The sequence below is a fragment of the Gobio gobio genome (assembly GCF_949357685.1).
Source record: "Gobio gobio genome assembly, chromosome: 21".
Lineage (NCBI taxonomy): Eukaryota > Metazoa > Chordata > Actinopteri > Cypriniformes > Gobionidae > Gobio > Gobio gobio.
This window is the reverse complement of record NC_137117.1, coordinates 22,729,837-22,752,091: the sequence shown is the minus strand read 5'-3', so window position 1 is coordinate 22,752,091 and position 22,255 is coordinate 22,729,837. Positions and strand designations below refer to the sequence as shown.

The 22,255-nt window shown below is 37.4% G+C and overlaps 2 protein-coding genes across 3 annotated transcripts; one reads left to right on the top strand and one right to left on the bottom strand.

Moving 5' to 3' along the window:
* Positions 1-6,550: 6,550 nt before the first annotated feature.
* Positions 6,551-13,055, bottom strand: dtx3 (deltex E3 ubiquitin ligase 3). Of its 2 annotated transcripts, XM_079803202.1 has the most exons (5): positions 12,628-13,055; positions 12,363-12,410; positions 10,129-10,928; positions 9,773-9,990; positions 6,551-8,679 (listed from the first exon to the last, which is right to left on the bottom strand). In XM_079803202.1, the coding sequence occupies exons 2-5, from the start codon at positions 12,373-12,375 to the stop codon at positions 8,604-8,606; spliced, it is 1,107 nt and encodes a 368-aa protein (XP_079659328.1). In that variant the 5' UTR covers positions 12,376-12,410; positions 12,628-13,055; the 3' UTR covers positions 6,551-8,603. The 2 variants fall into 2 exon arrangements, with proteins under 2 accessions (XP_079659328.1, XP_079659327.1); XM_079803201.1 differs by lacking the exon at positions 12,363-12,410 and having other exon boundaries at positions 12,628-13,053.
* Positions 13,056-13,820: 765 nt separating this feature from the next.
* On the top strand, positions 13,821-21,822 carry ptges3a (prostaglandin E synthase 3a (cytosolic)). The gene is made up of 8 exons (XM_079803200.1): positions 13,821-14,046; positions 16,209-16,322; positions 16,556-16,625; positions 19,658-19,756; positions 19,852-19,941; positions 20,306-20,362; positions 20,481-20,508; positions 20,644-21,822. Coding segments are annotated over exons 1-8 (480 nt in total). The 5' UTR covers positions 13,821-14,044; the 3' UTR covers positions 20,664-21,822.
* Positions 21,823-22,255: the final 433 nt, after the last annotated feature.

The window sequence follows — 22,255 nt, the reverse complement described above, 5'->3', positions numbered from 1 at the left end:
TACAGTAAGAGACAATGGTAGCTTTAGCCACATTAGCACATTCAGAAAGTCGATTTCGCAAACACACTCACACATTATACAGTGCAGGATATGAAGTTGGATCACGAATAGTTAGATTTGATCAATCTTTTAGAAGCTACTTTTGTGCAAATCCTGCGTTTACTGACCCTTGTTCGCAAAGCAGATGATTCACACAAACATATATCAATTTAGCTAATTTCTTGGGCACATTCCCTTCACAAATTAAATTAATCCACTGCATCCTCCGTGGCTCAGATGAATCTGTCAGCAAATGATTCAAAGTCGGCATGACACTGAAGTGTTTTCTTCCCTACTGTAACACATTTCTGTGTGAAAGCTTCTCGAACAAGAAAATCTCCAAAGCTTCTCGAACAAGAACAAGGGATTTTATTTTCATCCAGAATTGATTGGGTCGTTGTTAATTGCTGTAGACCTTACTCATGGTAGCGCCATATTTAATTTTTGACAGGAATGAAAACAAGGCTGTGAGGGACAGAATACAAAGCGTTCACGATTATACTGTTGTTGAACAACAATCCGATGATGAAACATCTTTCTGAAAAAAACTTTCAGTAGACAAAAACTCCAAAAAACTGTTTTAAAGGTCCCATGGCATGGCATTTTTCTATTATTTTATAATGTTTCCTGAGGTGTACTTATATTGTTAGTATGACTTTTACATCATAAAATGTCATAATTTAGAAATAAAAGGCATTTTTTCAATATTGCTGTTTGCCCTGTGGCTGAATGCCCTGCTTCAAGAGGCGTGTCTACTGTGAGACTTCAGTAAAAACGCCCACTGTTGTGATTGGCTGACATCTTTGTATTTTAAATGAGCGGAGGGGGCGTGGTTTAACTTGGTCTATGAGGCACGAGCAGGCACGAGCTGCTGCCAGAGAGACGGATGGACCTGAGTTCACATCAGTTCTCAGCATGTCTGAACTGTTGTAGTTACAGCATATACTTCAGGTTATTAGTCTATTTCTAGTCGGAGGGACTGTCACTCATGTCAGAAAGTTAGTAACTTTAGTAAATTATGGATCAGCGGTGACTGGAGACGCGAACCGTTTAGAACGATTCAGTCCGATTTGGTGAACTGATTCGGTTCACTAAAAAGAACCGGTTCAAAAGAAAGATCGTTCGCGAACCGGACATCACTAATGTACCAGAGATGGAGCTCAGCGATTGCTAACAAAGTTATTTATAGTAACTACTGAGCTGTGAGAGCGCTGTCAGTCAGCGCGAGTTTATTGTGTTTGTATCTGAGAGTTCTGAATAAACACGAGTCCCAGTCACACCGAGTCCGTCTTCATCATTATTACCAACTTTGTAACACATGCAAAGTACCATTACAGCTGTAGAGATGAACGAGTTAAAAGTAAGTGTTGATAATAGCATTATTTTTAAAATAAAATAAAAGCGTCAGTGACGCGCGTTGAGTACACAGCGCAAACAAAGACACAACAGCAGTAATCGAATCTAATCCAGTTTATTGTGGGGCTAGGCTGGCTAGCCCGAATATGCTCACGCTTACCCCCCTTCTGCTTAATCTCACGCCGCGGTTGGTGCCTCCGCTGTGGGCCAGATGCAGTACTGGGGGTCGGGGATGTTGAAGGCCAACGGCCAGTGCAGCCCGAGCTTCGGCGTGTGTGAGGCCGATGTTGAGCAGAAACTCATGACTGTATGCACATTTTAGAACCGATAGACGCGACGAGGACGTACAAAAAGAGAGAGAAGCCGCATTGTGTGCACGAATAATAAATAATTAGCTACACATCAGAAATTACTGATCACAGATCAGAAGGAACTGAAAAAAGACTTCTGTTTTCATTTGTACATCCAAACACTGAGAAACTGCCAGCATTCACTCGTTCACAAGGAATGATCTCTCGAGCGTTTGCATGGGCGTGCCAGATTCTCTGGGCGGAGAAAAGGGAGGTAACCGTTCCTGCTTGGACGTCAAACCAGGAGACTTCAGGATTGGCTAGTCTGGCCTGTCATTTTCTCAAAGGCAGATAGAGACAGCCAGAACTCGGGTTTACACCGATCAACATTTCTATCCACTTGGGGACAATATTCAGGCTAGGGGAACTCATATTAATGTTGAAAAACCTCATAAAATGAAAATTTCATGCCATGGGACCTTTAAAAGTTGTGAAATTACACTTTATAGGACTTTTATACAGTGCATGTCTATCCCTCAAAACCTAATTTTCATATGTGTTAAATTCAATATGACATCTAACCTGACAAAGGTCTATTACTGTGATCTCATATAAGTGGCAGGTTGTCCTGTCCTAAGTAAGATGTTCATATCAAGTGATTCATATGGGAATACATTTATTACACTGTACGGTTTTGATTAACTATATAGAGTAATTAGTTTGGGAACCGTTTGGATTAGCTATCCATTATGTATGTTTTTGAATCACTAAAAGTACAGCTCATAAGAGTCATTCATTCGGGAATCATTTGGACTAAGCTGGCCCTGTAGCATTGTTGCAGATGCCGTTCAAGAAACGCAAACTGTTGGAGTGTTTTAGTATGTTGTTCTATTTGTATTCATTGTGAGTATTGAATATAGCGAGTACCGAATGTAGTGAGTACCGACCCGAGTCTCATTCACAATTTTTTTTATTAATGTATGAGACTGGAAGTAAAACAGTTTTGGTTCCTATAGGCCCATTGTTAGATAAAGATAGTGCATCATGTTAATGCATGCTACAGAGAAGGTGTGGTGGGATGAAAAGAAGGAGAGCGATAGATAAAGAGACAAAGAAAGAGACAGTCAGAGAGAGAGAAACAGCATGCCAAGTCTGTCTGAGTGCAGATCTTATAATTAAAGAGCACCGTGGGAGGGGAGAGGGCACATGGAGCTCTGTAGAGAGGACAAGAGCAAAATGTGCACAAATGCCAATGCCAGAGTCTCGTAAAAGCACAGAACTGATCTACCAGACTGGTAAGATTCTGAAAATTAGAAACACACTGTTGATTTTTTTCCAAAAACCAGTAGAGATGCACATTTTTGTATGTATCACCATAAATGCCTTCTGGGTTTATTGCAATGCTTCCCTGCCCCTCGCAACCCCCACCCTCTCATGCAGGCAGATGGATAATGACATGAGTGAAATTGCCCAGGGAAATAGACATGACAAACCAAATCGCAGAACATACAATTCTGCTTCAAATGTTATATGCACCATTTCACACTATTTCAACCTAACGAGAATAAATCTAATTGGTCGAATTGTATTTTTTCATTATTTGAGGCAAGGATTGCAGACATAAGCAAATATATTTATATTATATAATTTTATAAATATTTATTTATTCATATTTTTAATGATCTTTGTTTTGGAAAACAGGCTATTCATGCAATGCTACAATATCAATCTCAGAATATCACCTAACCCAAAAGGAAAATCCTCACAAAGAAGGAATGGAAGGAGAAGAGAATACAGAGAGAGAAAGGCAAAGACAAAGAGCTCTTCTGGCATGAAGGGCAACAATTTTTTGTCAAGAGGAAAGCCTGGCTGGGCCAGATGGGCCGGGCCGTGAGATGGAAGAGTAGCAGATGTCCAGCAAAGCTTCGGCATGGCACTCATGCCACTGCAGAGCCTCATGGTCCAGCCTGCACATGGGCATCACACACCTGAGCCACTCCAGCCCATCAGCTCTCACTGAGGACTAATGACATAAAAGCAAATGAAAATCTCTTTTGTTTTAAGTATTACTGTTACAGCTTATAAACTAAGCCAAGATTATTAAAGGTGCAGACAAGTGTGACACGATTTATTTTAAAGCCCTTCCTGTTATTGACATTAAAATAAGAGGGACTTGTAACACTAAAGAAGAATTCTATAGAACCAAATGACTGGTGAATATATCCATCCATGTGTCACCTCTGGGAGAATTGTGTCGGACTCATGGAACAACAAGCATCGACATTTTTACATTACAGTTACTGTGTTAAAAAAAATACAACTGTTCACTGTTAGTTCATGTCAGCTCAGGTCCATTAAATTATACAACTTTTTATTTTAATAATGTATCAGTATATGTTGAAATTAACTAACTAAAATTAGAAAAAAAATATTGTTAGTTCATGTTAATTAATATAGTAAACTAATGTTGAAGCCACAATATACTCACATTTCACTTTAACACGGGTTTTCCAAGAACAGTGCTCTTATCATTGCACTGTTCCGTCACTGCATTTCTGCCAAAACCCCCTCAAGAATTAAAAATACTGCATGCAAGACAATGGAATGTTTTAGTCTTAGGGCATGATATGATAAATAAAATGGCTTATTATGGAATGGAAAATGTAGTTACCGTAGCTTTTTTGTTGTCTTTTTACGTCAAGGCCGTGTGTCCATCAGTAGACGATAGCCAAAATAGGTATGCCAATATGGACAGGTTGCAATCCCCCCCCATCCTCTGAAACCATTACACAAAATGAAAAATAATATGAACCAGACATGTTCTTAAAAGGTTGTGCAGCAAATGATTGACTATTGTTAATTATAATGGTATGGTATGTTTACTGTTCTGAGTGTCAAGCAGAGCTGGATCCCTACGGTGGAAATGAGCCTTTGTTTGATACACTTTCTGGTAGGAAGGCAGAAATGTTGTTTGTGTCGAATAATTGATACCTTTACCAGGGTTGAGGTCCTTATGTTACCACAACAAAACACACTAACGTTAACGTTACTTCAGGTTTGTAACGTTAACGTTATTCCAGAAAGCAATGTTAATTTACCGTCAAATACACCTTGAACTCTCGGTTGATTAGATTAACCCAAACCGTGCTTCCTCGGTATGTATGCTGGTTCCAAAAACGAGTCCCGGAGTAAGTTCAGACAACTCAGATATTCTCAACAGAGCAACGAAATCGATGATTCACCATTGGCAACAGACGTCAAGAAACAACGCTCCATTTTACTTGATTCTTCTTCTTTTGTTTGATGGCAATTTATATAACATACTTGATGCACATTGCCACCTATTTGGTGGTTGTGCAATACTTTTTTCGACCTTTTCGTTTAATAAGTATTCTTTATTCACTGAGAATAAGGATTATATTGTTTGTTTGAAGCTTATTAATTGAATGCAGATCCATGTGTGAGATGATAATAAAATAATAAATACATATTTGGATTTAATTAACATTTATACATAACCTTGCTGTAATAGTGCTTTAGAAATAATATATAATATTGTATAGTATATTACTGTAACATAACAAATTTGGTTATATTAATATAACTATATCAATTATATAGGTCCTTACACACATTTGAATACCTATTAAGCAAACTAACCTTGGAACATAACCTGCTCCGGCTACTTACATACCCTGAAAGTCCTTTTTTGGAAAGTTGCGGTTATCCGCTTACTTACCCTCAAACATACCCAGGTATGTCACATAACCTGCTTTCTGGAATACCCCCCAAAACCTCATGTCATGTATGCTGCAGTTTTTCAATCCAAAACATTGCGAGCTAAGGGAAGTGGTAAAGCAGCGCCCTCTCTTGAGCATCTTAGAGCACTGCATTTTTTAGGTGCAATGCCATTCCTGCTCCAGAAGGTTGCATTTACTGCATCCCTGATGTCAAAAGTCCAATGGATTTTTCCCCCCAGGTATATTTCTATGCAAATCTCACACAACTGCTCCATTGCTAGGCCTAATTATTTTTTAAGTAATATTTAAAGGGGATACTTAGTAATAACAAAACCTATCCAGTATTTCTCAGGGTGGGTTTTTTTCTAAATGTTATTTTCTGTTCAAAAAACAAAGTCTAGGCTACAAAAAAACTATAAAACAATTCCGTCATTATTGCCTAGGGGGAAAAAAAGCTACAGTTCATTGCATACTTAACGTTTTGTGATAAATATGCAACAACAAAAATAGCAAGGCATGTTGTCACAATAGGAACCTGTTATTATGGATTTAGAGACACATTTAATTAGTTTGTGGAACAGCAAAAATATAAAGTGGAACATACTAACGTATCAAACCATTGCAACGGAAATTGAAATGGATAAATTTAAATGTAATTCAACTAATTATTCTGATTATGACTTCCTTTTCAGCCATGCAGTCATAACAACTCGGGTGAATTCAGTTTGATTGTCACTTTTTCCCAATCATCTCAATGGGAAAAAGTGTCCCAATCGACCTAAATTCACCCTCCTTTTATTTATAAGCAATTATTACTAATATCAAGGTATTCTTTACCATACTAAAGATTTAATGTTGAAATTATTAGATGCAGCACATGACACAAGATGAGCTATCATGATAAAGGTAATGTTAAGGGTCTCTTAAGTAGAAAAACAACAACAAATACAATTCATAATTCATGACAGCTTAAATTCCTGGCAGGTTCTCCTGAGCAGCTAGGTCATATTTACAGTGGATCACTGTCACATTGCCATTTACAGAGATAAACAGGCAACCTTGAAAAGTTAAGTCTGACATTCAAAAACAACAACAACAACAACAACAACAACAAAACAGAGCACTGTAACAGAACAGAATCCCTTTATTCAAGTATGAAAATGTAAAGCACATTTTTATTTGTAGCATACAAATCAACACAAATATAAAGGCAAATTATTTAATTTGAACAATCAGTCATCTGAAGAGGTCTACTTTATAAATCTGATTTTGAAGTGCATAGAATTTTGCATGACAGTAACATTTAAGTCCTACTAATCCTGATTGAATTGGTCCTTCATAACATAAAGGTGGGAGTACAAGAATATGGTATTTAAAGAAAAACTCAAATCTGAGACGGTTTTCTGTTTAAAGATACTGCAAAACGTAATCAACTTCTAACAACACAAAAACCTTCTTAATACAAAGTGAATGTTTTGGTTTGCGCAAAACTATCCGAGACTAAAGTATGATGCATTTTGCTTAAAGCTGAAAGACTGCTATAAAGTTAATGCTTCATAGTGATCAGAACACAGTTTAACCAATACTATTGAGTAAGGGTATACTGTTAGTAATAACAGGCTGTGACCTTTAGCAGAAGGCACAATAACATTTCAATGAGAGAAATACAAAACAAATCTGATAAATCTGCTTCATGAATGACAGCAGGCGAGCATATATTTAAGATATGTGGGTGAATCTCACAAATCAGAGTCATATCTCACACCAAAATCAAAAGATTTTTTTTTTGTTGTGGTATTTGGAAAGAAAATAAAACCAATTGTGTGTGTGTGTGTGTGTGTGTGTGTGTGTGTGTGTTTTGCATTGTGTTAGTTATTATAAACATAATGTATAAAACAATTTCTTTCTTTTTTTGCAATCAAATGTAATAAATTCAGATATGTAAACTGAAATAATTCCTTAAATTAAAAGGGAAGTGTTTAATTGGTGATAAAAAAAAAGAAAGAATATAACAACAAAAAGTAATGGCGATAAAATGAGCTAAATGCAATATCCAATTTGTTTCTTTTGATTTTAGGGTTAAATGTGACCTGCATAATTTTTATGAGAGTCATTTGTTGTGTTATTGAATTTTTTTCTACTTCAGCAAACTTTGTATGGACAATTCGGCTGATTCTTCAAAATAAACTAAGTGCTAGGCTTTTCTCCAAGCTGAGGCATAAACACAATGGTTACAGCAAAGTTTTGAGCTATTATGCTTTTAGTTTGGTTTAAGTGGTTCACACGCCCTTTCGTTTTGACATCATTTTATATATATACGTGACAAAAGTTTTAACATCCAAAATGGATGAACTCAAAAATCTGTAAACAGCATAAAAATACAAACTGGGGAAAACTGAACCCAACTAACATAAAGCAAAAATATTACTTTTTATGAACATCATATTGAAAAGAAAGACAAAAATGGACGTTATAAAGGATGAAAGCTAGGACGAACTGAAATCGTCTTGAATCTCTTTTACTACTACCTTATTATTAGAAAGGCCCACAAATAACCTCTCTACATCCTGCACTCTGGAAGATCAGGCAGAATCCACTTTAAATTCTCGTAATAAAAAGATTACTCCATTGCAAAGTGCCTCTTAGTGCCGATTACAAGAAAGAAAAAAAAGTTGTATGGGATTGTCCCAGCTGTACCCATTTAACTGTGCTATGCCATTTGTCTCCACCCAGATGTTACCATAAACTAAAGAGGTTATTAAGCATAGTTTGGATGTAAGAAACAGTTAGAAGAGAGAGGCCAGCGGCCTAGTTATTCTAACCTGAAAAAAGGGAAGAGGAAGGTTGTACTGCAGATGAGGAAACATGTACACCTTCATGACATTCACACTTTAGCAGTCCAGTGGGTATCTTAAACTCAGCTGAGTTTATTGAACAATCTGTCTCAGTAAAGTGCACCCCGGGTTTGTACCAAAGAAATACTGTATGTGAAACACACTGCCTTCTCTCAGGTAAACTAAGAACAAAGCTAAACATAAAGACTGAAATGAAACCTTGTGAAACAGCGTCCTGCAGCAGATGACTGTGGCTTGTCGCGACACAGTGGGTTTGTGAAAAGACTGTGGTCAAGCACACACGTTTGCCATCCTTTTGAACCTTCTCAAGTGCTAGAAACAAATCAATCAGCTGTTATCCCTTTTTCTCGTAGTTCCTCTGTCACCCGCACAAGGTATGTAGGATCTGGATAACCAAAGCTGAAAAAAAAGCAATATTAAGTTAACTTATATTAAAGCTGAAGTTAGAAAGCTAAATGTTTCTCTCCCTTCTATATTAAAAGATATTACATTAATTTATAATGCAATATACAAGTTCACACGACCATTCAAAATTTAGGGGTCAGTATTTAATACTTTTATTCAGCAGTAATACGTTCAATTGATCAAAAGTGACAGTACAGACATTTATAATATTACTAAATATTTCAATTTAAAAATAAATGTTCATTTTAATTATGTGATACTAACGACTAGAGTAATGATGCTGAAAATGTAACTTTAAAATTACATTTTAAAATATTTCAATACAAAACAGTTATATGAAATGGTAATAATATTACCGTTTGACTGTGTTTTTTATCAAATAAATTCTTTCCAAAAACAAAAAACTAACAAAATCTTACCAAAACAAATTTTTTGAACAGTAGTGCGTCTCCGCACATCATTAATGATTATTTGAATGGCTTTGTAAATTATGTAAATAAATTGCTAAATAAATGAATTATTATATGCATGTCATTACATGCCAGGTTTAAAAATTCAACACGTTGCAAAATGTTACATTATGTATACAACATGTAACAGGGGGTCCATCTCTGTCCTTGGCCAGAAAAAAACCCTTGTAAATGCATTTCAAATGATATAAAGGTGATATAGGATGGAAAATGTAGCTGGCATCTCCTCAAGCCTCTGTTTGGCTGATATGTGAAATTAATCATATAAACATATAGCAACATGAAACGTGGCACATTTCCTCCATTTTTTCTATTAAAGTTTCAGACATTTTGTCCCAAGTCGCTCTGATCATCAAGGTTCAGTACATCAGAATGAATAGCACCTCATAAATCTATTGCAAAAAATGAACATTTTAGTGCATAATTTATCATTTTGGAAAATGTATTATTTTAATATATCTTTTAGATCGCTTTTAACCAAACCAATCCAAGCTTTCAATTTTAATTTTAATTTAAAATTTTCATTTTCAAGTCAAAAAGCAATTCCAGTGAAGAGATGCCTGTGGTAAAACTGATTTCCCAGATATAATTTAGCAAGCAACTATTAAATTGCATACCATCGTGGTCCGCCCCATATGGAAGTCTTGTGGTGGATATCATTCCAGGTAATAACATTATGCATGCCAGTGGTCATGGAGGTGCCTATGGTAAAGATCAGGCGCTGCTCAAATGCCCGCCGCAGCATGCAGAGGACACGGTTTCCCTCAGGGCTGTCTGGCAGGTATGCCACCCGATCTGTGCCTGGGTACCTCACCCCAGGGTTTGGATGCTCTTGCTGAAAGAATTTTGAAACATAATAGAGTGATTACAGTTTTTGTGTGGAATTTTTATGTGCTATATAATGAAATCTGGTCTGCGGTTATCTGAATGCAAAACACGCTGCTGTTGTAATCCACTTGTAAGCAGTACTTACCGCTTGCAAACCGGGAGGGAAACTGTAAATAATGCAAATGCAGCCATAACCTTCATGGCCAGGCAACTCCAGGTCCGGGTCTCTTTCAACCATCATGCTCCCATTGGCCGGTTGGTTACCAATAAGTTGACCATACACCAGCCTGCACACGGGACAAGCCTTCTTTACTTGAAACGCCTGTTCTAAGCAGGACCGGCAAAACGCGTGGCCACACTTGTCCAGAGTTGTCTTTTCCACAATTTCACCCATGCAGATAGAGCAAACGGTGCTCTCTTCTTCATGACCGATGGTTAATTCGGCCCCGGTCCTTGCAGCGGCCTCATGATGCATGGGTAAAACCACACAGGTCTCCATGTCTGTGTTTTTCCTGTATTTCTGCTGTTGCCTTTGCGAGCGCCGTGGTTGAGGAGGAGGCGGAGGCAACAAGCTCCCTTCCCCGTCGGGCTCCACTGCCGTCACGCAGGGTAACAGAGAGCGTTTCCTCTTAGGAGCTGCCTCCTGTTTGGTCATCTCCTTCCGGGCACAGCGGCATAAGTCAATAAAAGCTTTCCGTGTAACAGGAGAAACCGGCCCCTCCATCATCCCAGTTCTGGCCCTGCTGCCCTCCACCGGGGAGAGCCGCACGGCACAGCAGCCGCCACGCTCCCCGCGTCGGATGATGTCCGCGCTTAGACCCTGCTTGTCCTCAAAGTCGACCAACCAGGGCCGTCCAGCGGCTGCAAGGTAATCCCACACCGCCTGCGATACCAGCACCTCGTCACTGCCCTGCCCCGCTCGCACACTCATCTCATCAGATGAAACTGGGAGGAAAAGAGATCAATTTGCTAGAGTAGTTCAAATGGCCAATATGAGCAAATTAGATTTAGTACTTCACAATTGCAATTATTTAGCGCTTTCTAGTGTTAGATTTACATTACACTATACTTTATTGGGTACTTCACATCCCCCCCCCCCCCCTCAATAAAAATATTAATAAAATAAATGAACTATATATTATATAGTTAAAAAATAATTTGGGTGCTTGAAAAATATTAACATTTTAAAAATGTAATAAACAAATACACACACACACACACACACACACACACACACGTTTTTCCCCTTTTTAAAAGAAATGTGTACATTTTAGACTTTTTTGTTTTGCCATTTTACAACTTTTAGCTTTTTAAAAAACAAAGAAACCCATTTATTTTTAAATAATTTGATGTAGTCTCAGTTAATATGAGGTCTTAAGAATGGCATAATAATAAAAAAAATGCAAATTAAACCAGTTTTAGATTAAATACAGCATGTCACGCTGCAGAGCACTGCTATAACTGATTGATGTCATGTTAAAGGGATAGTGCAGCCAAAAATGAAAATTGTGTTATCATTTACTCACCCCCAACTTTTTCCCAACCGGTATGAGTTTCCTTCTTCCAAACCCGTATGTGCTTCCTTCTTCTGTTGAGCAAAAAAAAAGATATTTTGAAGAATGTTGGTAACCAAACAGTTGACGTTAGCCATTGACTTCAATAATATTTTTTTTACTGACAATTGAATTCAATGGCTGCCGTCAACTGTTTGATTACAAACATTCTTCAAAATATCTTCTTTTGTGCTAAATGGAAGAAAGAAATTCATACAGGTTTGGAACATGTGGGGGGTGAATAAATTATGACTTTTGATGATTTTTTGGGTGAACTATCCCTTTAACTAACCAATTACAGTAATGTTCAACCTTTCACCCTTTTTACAATTCTTGAAGTTAAATAAAAGCTTGTGCTAGTGCGTGTTACCGGTTCACCCTTTCCTTGTCAGGGGAAACATATGATGAATAATACACGTGTAATGAGTCAACCTTGCATGAATTCACAATACTTCACACCTGACAAGAGCTGCAGGCTGCCATGCAGACCTTCTCAGTCAGATATTACAAGCTCCCTGTGCTTAATCTCTTATAAAAAGGATTATATTATAAGGTTTAATGATTAGCAATCTTTAAAGCCTTTTACAATCTAATTGATGTGTGGCTGTGCAGCAGAAGGGTGGAATATTCTAGACAATGAAGTTTCTTGCATGAATAGGCTGTGACGAGTATTATCAACACCAACAGGCAGCTGTGAAGAATCACATCAGCTGCTCTGAAATGTGTTCACTGTATAAACAAAGGATCATTCTGTGTTGCACTACCTGCTCCTACTCATGAATGTCACTTGATGCTTGCATTGATTACATTATTGAAACTAAATTACCTTGTGATCCCATAAATTCTCGTTACTTGCAGTAACAGGCCTATTTCCCTGTTTTAGAGAAAATAAATATACAAGTTAGATCAAGACATTGTTTATTTAGAGGATTGTCCAGCAACCTGACACACTGGCAGTTGCCTTAACCTAAGCATTTGCTACATTAAAAACAACAATGGAAAGACACAGTGATAAAGCCTATTGTGCTCATGTAATAAATGAATTCACCTTCTGTAGTGACTTTGCCGGAAGAGATGTAAAGGGAACCTACCGCAACTGGAGAATGCCTGCTTCCACTCGACGAAGAAGTCAAAAGACGACCGCTGCATTGAACGTGCCGTTAAAAAAAACCTATGACAATTCTTGCGAATTTTTGCTTGGGATATCCTATTCAAGTTCAGGTGACACTTCGCTTGATCAACACACCAGCTCAGTCTCTTTGTGGTTTTCCAATTCCCCGTCCTTGGCCAAAGGAAGACAACATACATACAAAGAACATCGTTGACTGTCACGACGAAACTGTTTTGCATTTAGCTCCTTCGCGACTCTAACTCGGCGTTTCTATGTCATATTTCGTTATCACACAGTTCCCTTTCAGAAATTAAAGCGAAAATCCCCTGAATACACGATAATATAGGCAGGAAGTTCGTCATTCTAGTAGTCGGTTGGTTGAGCCGGATTAGTGATTACATGATGTGACCACTGTGTGGCGCTCTTTTAAGACCACATCCACATCATCAATCGTCTTGTTAATTTATTGTTTGACCTTTCTGCTTTTTCTGATTAACCCATTCTGTATATATTCACGGGATATACATATTTTAAATTATTAATCATTTGCAAGTATTGCGTTATTAACATAACATCACTGTCACTCTTATTTGTTTATTTTTTATTTTATTTTATACAATTTATAATTAAAAAATATTAATATTTTTTGTTTGCTAACACTTTTGTGTATTGATGTTTTGGCAATACTGTATGCAACGCAAAACATTATGCCAATAAAGTTTTTGATAATAATAATAATAATAATAATAATAATAATAATAATAATAATAATAATAATAATAATAATAATAATAACAACAACATAAAGTAATTTAAAAATAGTTTTGCTTATTCAAACAGTATAAACACTAAAAAGTAAAATAACAAACATAGATAGATAGATAGATAGATAGATAGATAGATAGATAGATAGATAGATAGATAGATAGATAGATAGATAGATAGATAGATAGATAGATAGATAGATAGATAGATAGATAGATAGATAGATAGATAGATAGATAGATAGATAGATAGATAGATAGATAGATAGATAGATCTATCTATCTATGGCAATATATCACACTATTTACTGTATGGTCCAGGATCATCGACATATTGTAACAGTCGAGGCGGAGCAAAGTCTGTGTTACTATGGAGACGCATTTGCTCAGGGCGCGCGCATGGCGCGGAGCGCGCAGCAGAAGTCGCTAGAAACGTTGAGATGATGCGTCACTGCGCGCCAGTGAGTAGACACGCGCGATTCTTGTGCAGGTTGACAGAGCGGCGCATAAACAGCTAGCTTCCGTCTTTATGCATTCGCTTTGAACTGACAGCATACATTCAAAACACTACCACAGGCGAGAGGACGCAAGTGGCAACGCAGATTTTTGTGAAAACTGAAAGAAGATATCGACATGTGAGTTTGACCGGCAGTGATAAGGATGCATTAACTTATTAGCTAGTTAGCAAATCTGTTCATAACCTCTATCAGGGAAACATCAGATTTTCTCACATGCGGCAGTTATTAAATATGGACATTTTAGAGAATACTAGGCATTTTCGGGAAGACGTTTAAAATAGTATAGAAAAACCTCTAGTCGTAATCGGTGGTGGAAATAGCGCACATTGTTCCCCCAGAAGAGCTTAGCTAGCTGGTTAGCTGCTAGATTGTCTGGGCCTGAAGTTATTGCACAGCTAACATGAAAGCTGCTGCTGTTCAGTTTGCTATTGCTTGATTCTTCATTTAATAATTCATCTGTATTACTGGAGAATGTTCTAGCAATTTCCACGCCCTAGATTAAGCCTTAGGCAGAAAAAGGTTTGCAGTCTGTTCCCATCTGGGAAAAAATGCTTAAACCAGTCTAGTTGCTTTGCTGGTCTTTAGATGGTGTTAAAGCCTGGTTTTCTTTTAGTCTAGCTAGTCTTTCAGCTGAAAGGTCTTACCAGGCTGGTTTGTTGTATGGTTTTAAAAGGCTTTGGAACACTCCATCAGATCACGTGGGTGATAAGACAGCCTCCCCATCTGGGCACCAGTTTGACAAGGCACAGAGACCATCTTAAACCATGCAAGACCAGCAGATTTAGGTTGGATTAAGTTTGCAGCAGGCAATAATCTTGATTTTCAACACAGCTCTAAACTAAACATTGCAACATCCTGACATATTCATTGGTATGATTAAATTAACCAAAGTCAAAAATACAAAGCACATCCTCAAACCCAAACAGGGCTCAGGTGCAAGACAAAAGAAATAACTAAAGCAAAAAACAAATGTGATGTCTGCACACTGATTTAACGTTGCAATAAATTGGAGCAGTTAAATCAGTGTGCGGCCATCAAATTTGTTTTATGATTAAATTAACCACCATAACTCTAAGGCACAGTATGTAAGATTTTAAAATATCCAAAAACCACTAGAGCAATGTTATATATTTTGTTGACTTGTGTACTTACGTTATCCCAAGTGTTTCCAAGAATGTTTAAATCCAGAGAAATAAGCAATTTTAACCAGGACATGGACCGTGCGTACCATGTTTTACCATGCCTAATATCGATCTAGCTTACTGCAGTGTGCAACAAGTGTCTCAAAATCGTCACCGCGCGAACGCACAGAGTAGCATGATAACAACTTTCAACACACTCAAATAATGTATCTAATTTGATAAAACTGTGCTGCGTTACCCCACATACACATGACTGGGAAAAGTCTGCGGCATTATAAAAACTCAGTGAAAACAAGGCGTCATCAAGCTACACCTTTGTTTTGAATAAGTGACCGCTAACTGAAAAATTACATATTGTGGCTTTGACTGTCAATATGTCAAATTACTCTTATTTGCATCATATTTGCATAAACCACTGTTCAAAGTTTTTTTTTTTTTTAAAGAAAGAAACATTTTAATCCAGCAAGGATACATTAAATTGAGCAAAAAGACTTTTACATTGTCACAAAAGATTTCTATTTATTATAAATTCTGTTATTTTTAATTGTACCACGGTTTCCACAGAAATATTAAGCAGTGTTTTCACTGTTTTCAACAATAATAATTATATAAGGAGTGTTTGTTGAGCACTAAATAAGCATATTAAGATGAAAAACAAACATTTGAACAGTAGTGTATGTCCTAGGTGTTGTCTACATGATCACAGGGAACAAGTATTAATAGTCAAGGATGTTTGAGCTTGTGGCTATTGCTAGCCTATCCATACAATCTTTAGCCAGAGTTCATGCATTTAAAATACAGTACAATGTATTTATACACAATCATTATCGCAGAGACTGGGTTCTTTCATTGTTTTTTATTATATTAGTGAAGCCCAAGGTAGATTAAAAGGCAATCGATACAAACTGGTTGCCACAGTAACGTCATTGTTGCTCCACCCCCTCCAAGGCCTCCTGCTCACACTTCTTAATTTAGAGCTGCGTTTTTAGTGTGGAGTTCTGGAGTTTGCCTTTTAACAAGTGCACTTAGCCGGTTGCTTAGTTCACCATGTACCCCATTAGAATATGAAGTGTAGAATGACCTTACATTCTGCATGCTTTTTCAAATATATTGGTTTTGATTCCATTTGTTTTACAGGCAGTCTGCATCTGCCAAGTGGTATGACAGACGAGAGGCCGTCTTCATTGAATTCTGTATAGAAGACAGCAAAGATGTCCAAATTAAATTTGACAAAACAAAGCTTGATTTCAGGTACATCCATTTTCATGTTGCCAATTGCTATTACAAAATAGAATTAATCAGTAATTACGGTCTTGACCTAATTTTTTTTATTGCAATAATTGATGCAATATAATGATATTCAGCCAAAATGTTTTGCAATCTGCATTGCAAATTCGAATGCTTGCCTCTTTAGTTTTTTAAAGTGCAATATAGTGCTGTAGTAGTTAATTCTAAATTATAATATGCTATGTTTTTTGTTTTAGTTGTGTTGGAGGAACAGATAACATGAAACACCATAATGAAGTAGAACTATTTGAGTCCATTGACCCAAATGTAAGTACTCCACCTTAGGGGTTGTCATGGTACCAACTTTTCAGTAGTACTAATATCAGTGAAATTGTTTAGTTTTTTTTGTACCAGAGCAAAAACTGTTGAATTAAGTACTTTGAAAAATGTCCCATTTTGTCTCGTCCATTGGTTATCACTGTCAATCATCACAGTTTCCGATTAATTTCAGCATTAAATACGATTGTTATCCAGAAACTTTGCACTGTATTTAGCAGCATGTCATTATAGCGCAAGCACTCTAGAATCTTTGGTTTGCTGCATAGACTGTAAAAAAATATGGACGTAGTGTCCGTGACGTCACCCATAGGATTCTGATGAGCCGTTCTGAAGCGCAAAGTAGGGACGAGCCATCTTGGCAGCGCGTCATCGCGCGTCACTCCCGGATAACAGAAAATGGGCAAAAAGGCGAGATGTGGGCGGAGCTTAAGTGTTGCATGACTAACAGACAGCAGATAAATGGCTATCCACCTGTCACTCGAAATGGCCACGCCCTTAATTATGCAGAATTTTAAATCTTTATATAATGTAAACGAATGAGTTATAAAAAAATTCACCCCCCTCACAGTTGTCATGAAGGGCAAAATGAGCCGTATAGACCAAAAGCACAATTTGTACCAGGCTGTAAACATGTTTTATTCTGCTCTAAAGTTGGCCATTTTAACATGGGGCTCAATGAGATTCTGCTCCCTTCTGGATCCTGTCCCTAGCGGCCAGTCGATGAATTGCAGTTTGAGGCACTTCCGTATTGGCTTCAAGAGAAACTGCGGGAGGTTGCCGCTTGGTTTGCTGTTAAGTAAACTGTCATATTAGCTGAAACTTAAAGCAAGGAACACACCAAACCGACGCCGACCAACTAGTAGCGACGAAAGCAGACTGCAGAGTTGGCTCTTGACATCCGACGGTCAAGTAGCACGTCCGTTCTGCGCCTGCGTAAGAGTAAATAGCTTTCTGTACTAGGGATGCTAACCGATGACAGTTTGACCGATGGTTGACCGTATCAACGTTAACCGATCAAAGTTGTCGTAAATCTCTAAATTAGGCTATTATAGACAGTGGACTAAACGCTACTACAGTTAGCCATCTCATTCCAAAATCTTTTTGTGTGAAGTGAACAAATCCCTCACACTCAATTTTTCATAACTCACCTGTTTGTACTTAATAAACCAATAAAAACATTTGGCGCGAGGTCACAGCGTTTGGGTTTGCGCGCTCACAAGGTTTGCAAAAAGTAAACAGGCTAAAACACTCGAGGTTATTGTATACAACATTCCGCATAAGATGGGCTTACATTTGGAAATATATTACATCTACATTTCAGTGGTAACACATAAGGTGTTGATCATCATCTTTCTTTATTATTGTTAGCACTACCTCGAACTAAAGCAGCGTCTCTTCGGAGCTGTCATTTTCTTAAATGAGCCGCGGCAATGTTTCAAATGAGCTTCTAACGCTAGACAAATGCCTTTATTTTCAACGCGATCACCTTGTACCCAAACCATTTCGAAACTAAGGAGCCATTTGTCCTCCGATTACAAACAAGCTCCTCTGCGGCGTGTTTGCGGGACTCATGTTTCGCGCTGTAGGGGATTTTAAAAAAGTGACATGAGTGGAAGGGAGGCGGCGGCGCCGGGACAGTGTGTGCGTGAGAGCGGGAGGCAGAGCGGCAGAGAGAAGCGACAGAGTTGCGAAATTGCAGGCGCGGCTGTTATTTCAAATAGCGCAGCATATTTTAAACTAATCGGTTAACCGGTTTAAACCGGCTAATGAGGCTCGGTGGTCGGTCAAGAAAATGTTTAGTTTTCACCATCCCTATTCTGTACCAGCTGGTGGCAGTAGTCTGTTTTCGTTATTCAAAGCGGGAAACCGGAAAAGCTACCCTGTATACCCTATATAAACAAAGCAGCTCATAATCTCGCTCGCCACAGACGGTCACTTCTGGGGGTTTTTTTCTCGTGCACTGGTTCGCTAGCAGAACAGTCGATCAGAACAGTCCACTGACCGACAAGCGCCGACGCCAATTCAACATGTCAAATCGGCTGAAAAATAGCCGACGAGGACCAACGTCAGCCGACGGTGCGGAACACACCGAGAAAACTGCCCGATGGCCGACCGTCGGCTTGGTGTGTTCCAGGCTTAAGGGTGCTTGCTCTGACCTTGATTGAGGGTGAGAGGTGTACAAAACCTACCACCAAAAAAAGGCAGTGTTGTGCAACTCGCGTTTTCAAGCAACTGTAAACTTCCGTCACCACAATGGAAGGCTCGCCTCTCCATTCATTTGATTGGACAATGGAACAAAATGCAAATGACATCTGCACTTTTCTGTTCAGAGTTGTTTTTGTTTTTTTTTAAACTTCATGAGGTGCAGCAGGCGGCTTAAACTCGAGGCGCCTGGAGTGCATAAACAACGTGAAAACGCTCACTGCAAATAGAAAACAATTTAAAAAGGCACCTCTCACTGCACGTTCGGTCTGATCTAGACTGTCAATCTCTAAAGTGCAAGCTCACTGAATTGCGAAAACTCTTATGAAAAAAAGCTTTCTTAATTGTTCCATGAATTTCTTATTTACATCATGTTTACACACTCTGTTATAGTGAAAGGATTCACAAGCATGTAGCTCACTTTGAACAAAACCGTTTTCAGTGGTGTTAAGCCGATACTGACTAGCAGCTCCGATAGGCCAATATATTCACGCACTCAACAGATATGATTGTGATTGGCTATAATGCTCAACGCTTGTATAAAATAAACTTGTGTAAAAACCTATTCAAACAAACACAAACAACAGTGTTTAAAAGCAGTGTCTATCAGCGGTAGCGAATATACTTGGTACTCGGTACTACCAGTACCGTCAATTTTTTAGTTTGTGCTGACTGGTACTGGTTGTACCGGTACATTTGACAACCCTACTCCACCTGATGGTTTCTGATCTAATTCCGGTTACAAGAGTTCAATCTGCATGGCTCATGGTGTTCTTACTGGTTTAAGAGGTACATGGAACTCTATTATTCTTTTGCAGGAGTCTAAACACAAACGCACAGACAGGTCTGTGTTCTGCTGTCTAAAAAAAGCTGAATCTGGCAAGTCTTGGCCAAGGTTAACAAAAGAGAAAACAAAGGTCAGTGTTTGGTCCGTTTAAACTATTGAAATGTAACTTAATTTAGTGATAAGATCACTTATGTTTATTGATGTTTCTCTTTGTTCTTTGTGCAGCTTAATTGGCTCAGTGTTGACTTTAATAACTGGAAAGACTGGGAGGATGACTCGGATGAAGAATTGTCCAGTTTTGACCGCTTTTCAGAGGTTAATGTCTATATATATATATATATATGTATATATATATATATATATATATATATATACATATATATATATATATATATATATATATATATATATATATATATATATATATATATATATATATATATATATATATATATATATATATATATATATATATATATATATATATATATATATATATATATATATACATATATATATATATATATATATATATACATATATATATATATATATATATACATATATATATATATATATATACATATACTGCTATTAATAATCTAACATTTCTTTGAACGGTATAATGGGGAAATAAATCATACTCATTTGTTTTTATTTGGTTTGTTTGATTTTAAAGATGATGAACAACATGGGAGGGGAAGATGACCTACCAGATGTGGATGGTGCAGATGATGTGAGAGAATTCTTTCTTAAAATATTTATTAGCTAGTTATTTATTTGGTTTATTATAAGTTAGTAATAACCTTATAATAATTTTTTTGTGTTTGACCTGATTTTATCTCAAATTCCAGGAAGAGTCTGTGGATAGTGATGACGAAAGTAAGTTTTCTTAAATTTACTGTCCTCCTCTGTGTGATATTTGTTCGTTCCTTGCATTATTTTGAAAATCAATACATATGAGTAACTTATTATTATTATTTTATATTGACATATTACTTTTTATTTATTTTACAGAAATGCCAGACCTTGAGTGAAGAAACAGGAAACTCTCATGCAGAAGAAAGCAAGAATTTTCACTTAACACTTAAATGAAGAGAGAGACTAAGTTTGAGTTGGTAGCCATTTGAAAACTGCATCGTTTTCGAAAACTTTCTGCAGAAAGTCACAAGGGATGAATTTTTACTGTTGTGTTGATGGCAACGTCAGCCCCTCGACAATACATACACACTTTACTTTTCTGTTCTGCATGGACAATTACGAGCTCTCAATGATGTATTGTGGATGCCAGTTATGGTCAGTTTACTCAATGGCTTTTACAGTCTTGGGCTTCTTCCTCAATGTCAGTGGGGTTATTGCATCATGTAATGTATACATTGTAATTTGTAGTAATGGAAAAAGGACTTGAATGACTTTTTCAACATATTCTGCCTTCTCCCTCTCATTCAAACTGTACATTTTATTTAATTAATGTTTTGTTCCTTTGTGTTGAGGCTCCGATTTCTTCGTGTGTGAGAGAAGGAAGCATTGTCTCACGGTACATGCTTCTACATTGCAAATGCCAGGCAAGGCATTTGGTTTTCACTAGTGCTGTATTTGAAATCAGAATGGCATATTCAAAACCCTGGCACTGATTTATTGGCAAACCCCCATTTTATGTGTTTTAGCTGCAGTTTTGACCCTCAGATATGTTAATGTGTCAGTCAAACATGTTCAAAGTGCATAGTCATGTCTGTACACGCTGCTTTGCGAAATTATTTCAGGTTGGCAGTTAGTATTTGTTGTTTTGTATCACACATAGACGTGTAGCAGGCAAATGTACACTGGTTTCTTCCATACATGTAAAGAAAAGTGATTAAAAAAGCATATACTCACCGCTGTACAGAACAAAAGGGTAACTTATCAACAGATAAAAAATAAATATAAAAAAGACATCAATAGATGACCAATTTGTGTTTGCACTCTTAATATCAATTCAGGTGTGACCTAAAAGATGAAAACCATGTTGTGACCTGTCATTTCAGGTTTATAAATTTCAGTTTGTTAAATGCAGTGAGGTTTTTGTCTACATATTTCTAATAAACTGTCTCTAAACAACACTTTTTTTGTCCTATGTTTGTACAGAATTGAGGATATTTTGCACTAGTGCGAGATATATCCGCCATTTTTTGTGTTTATTAAATTATAATAGCAGCCAATATTGTCTGGTTTTGGCGTCAGATGTCGTGTTGTCACATTTGCAATTAACCCTCAATTCTAAATATGAGATTTATCGTGAACACTCTTAAAACTAACATTATGTAATGTGGATTTTTAAAATCGATGACAGGACAACATTTGTTGATGCATCCCTTAAAAAATAGGCTGCTGGAGTACCGGAACATTTTGTCCTCGCTTATGGAAAAAGAGAGCAACAGTGTTGCTGCCACAAGATGACGCTATAGTTCTATTTCTGCTAAACAGGCCTGAAAGAATGAATTTGCACTTTGCGTTTTTGAAAAGTGATACTACACTCGACGGGACAGCATCTGTTTTTAAAGCTGAAAGGCAGATAAATGCCTCTTTGGAAAGAGAAGCACTTTTGCGCAATACATTGTATGCAGACTGAAGCCTCGTGAAGATCACCGAA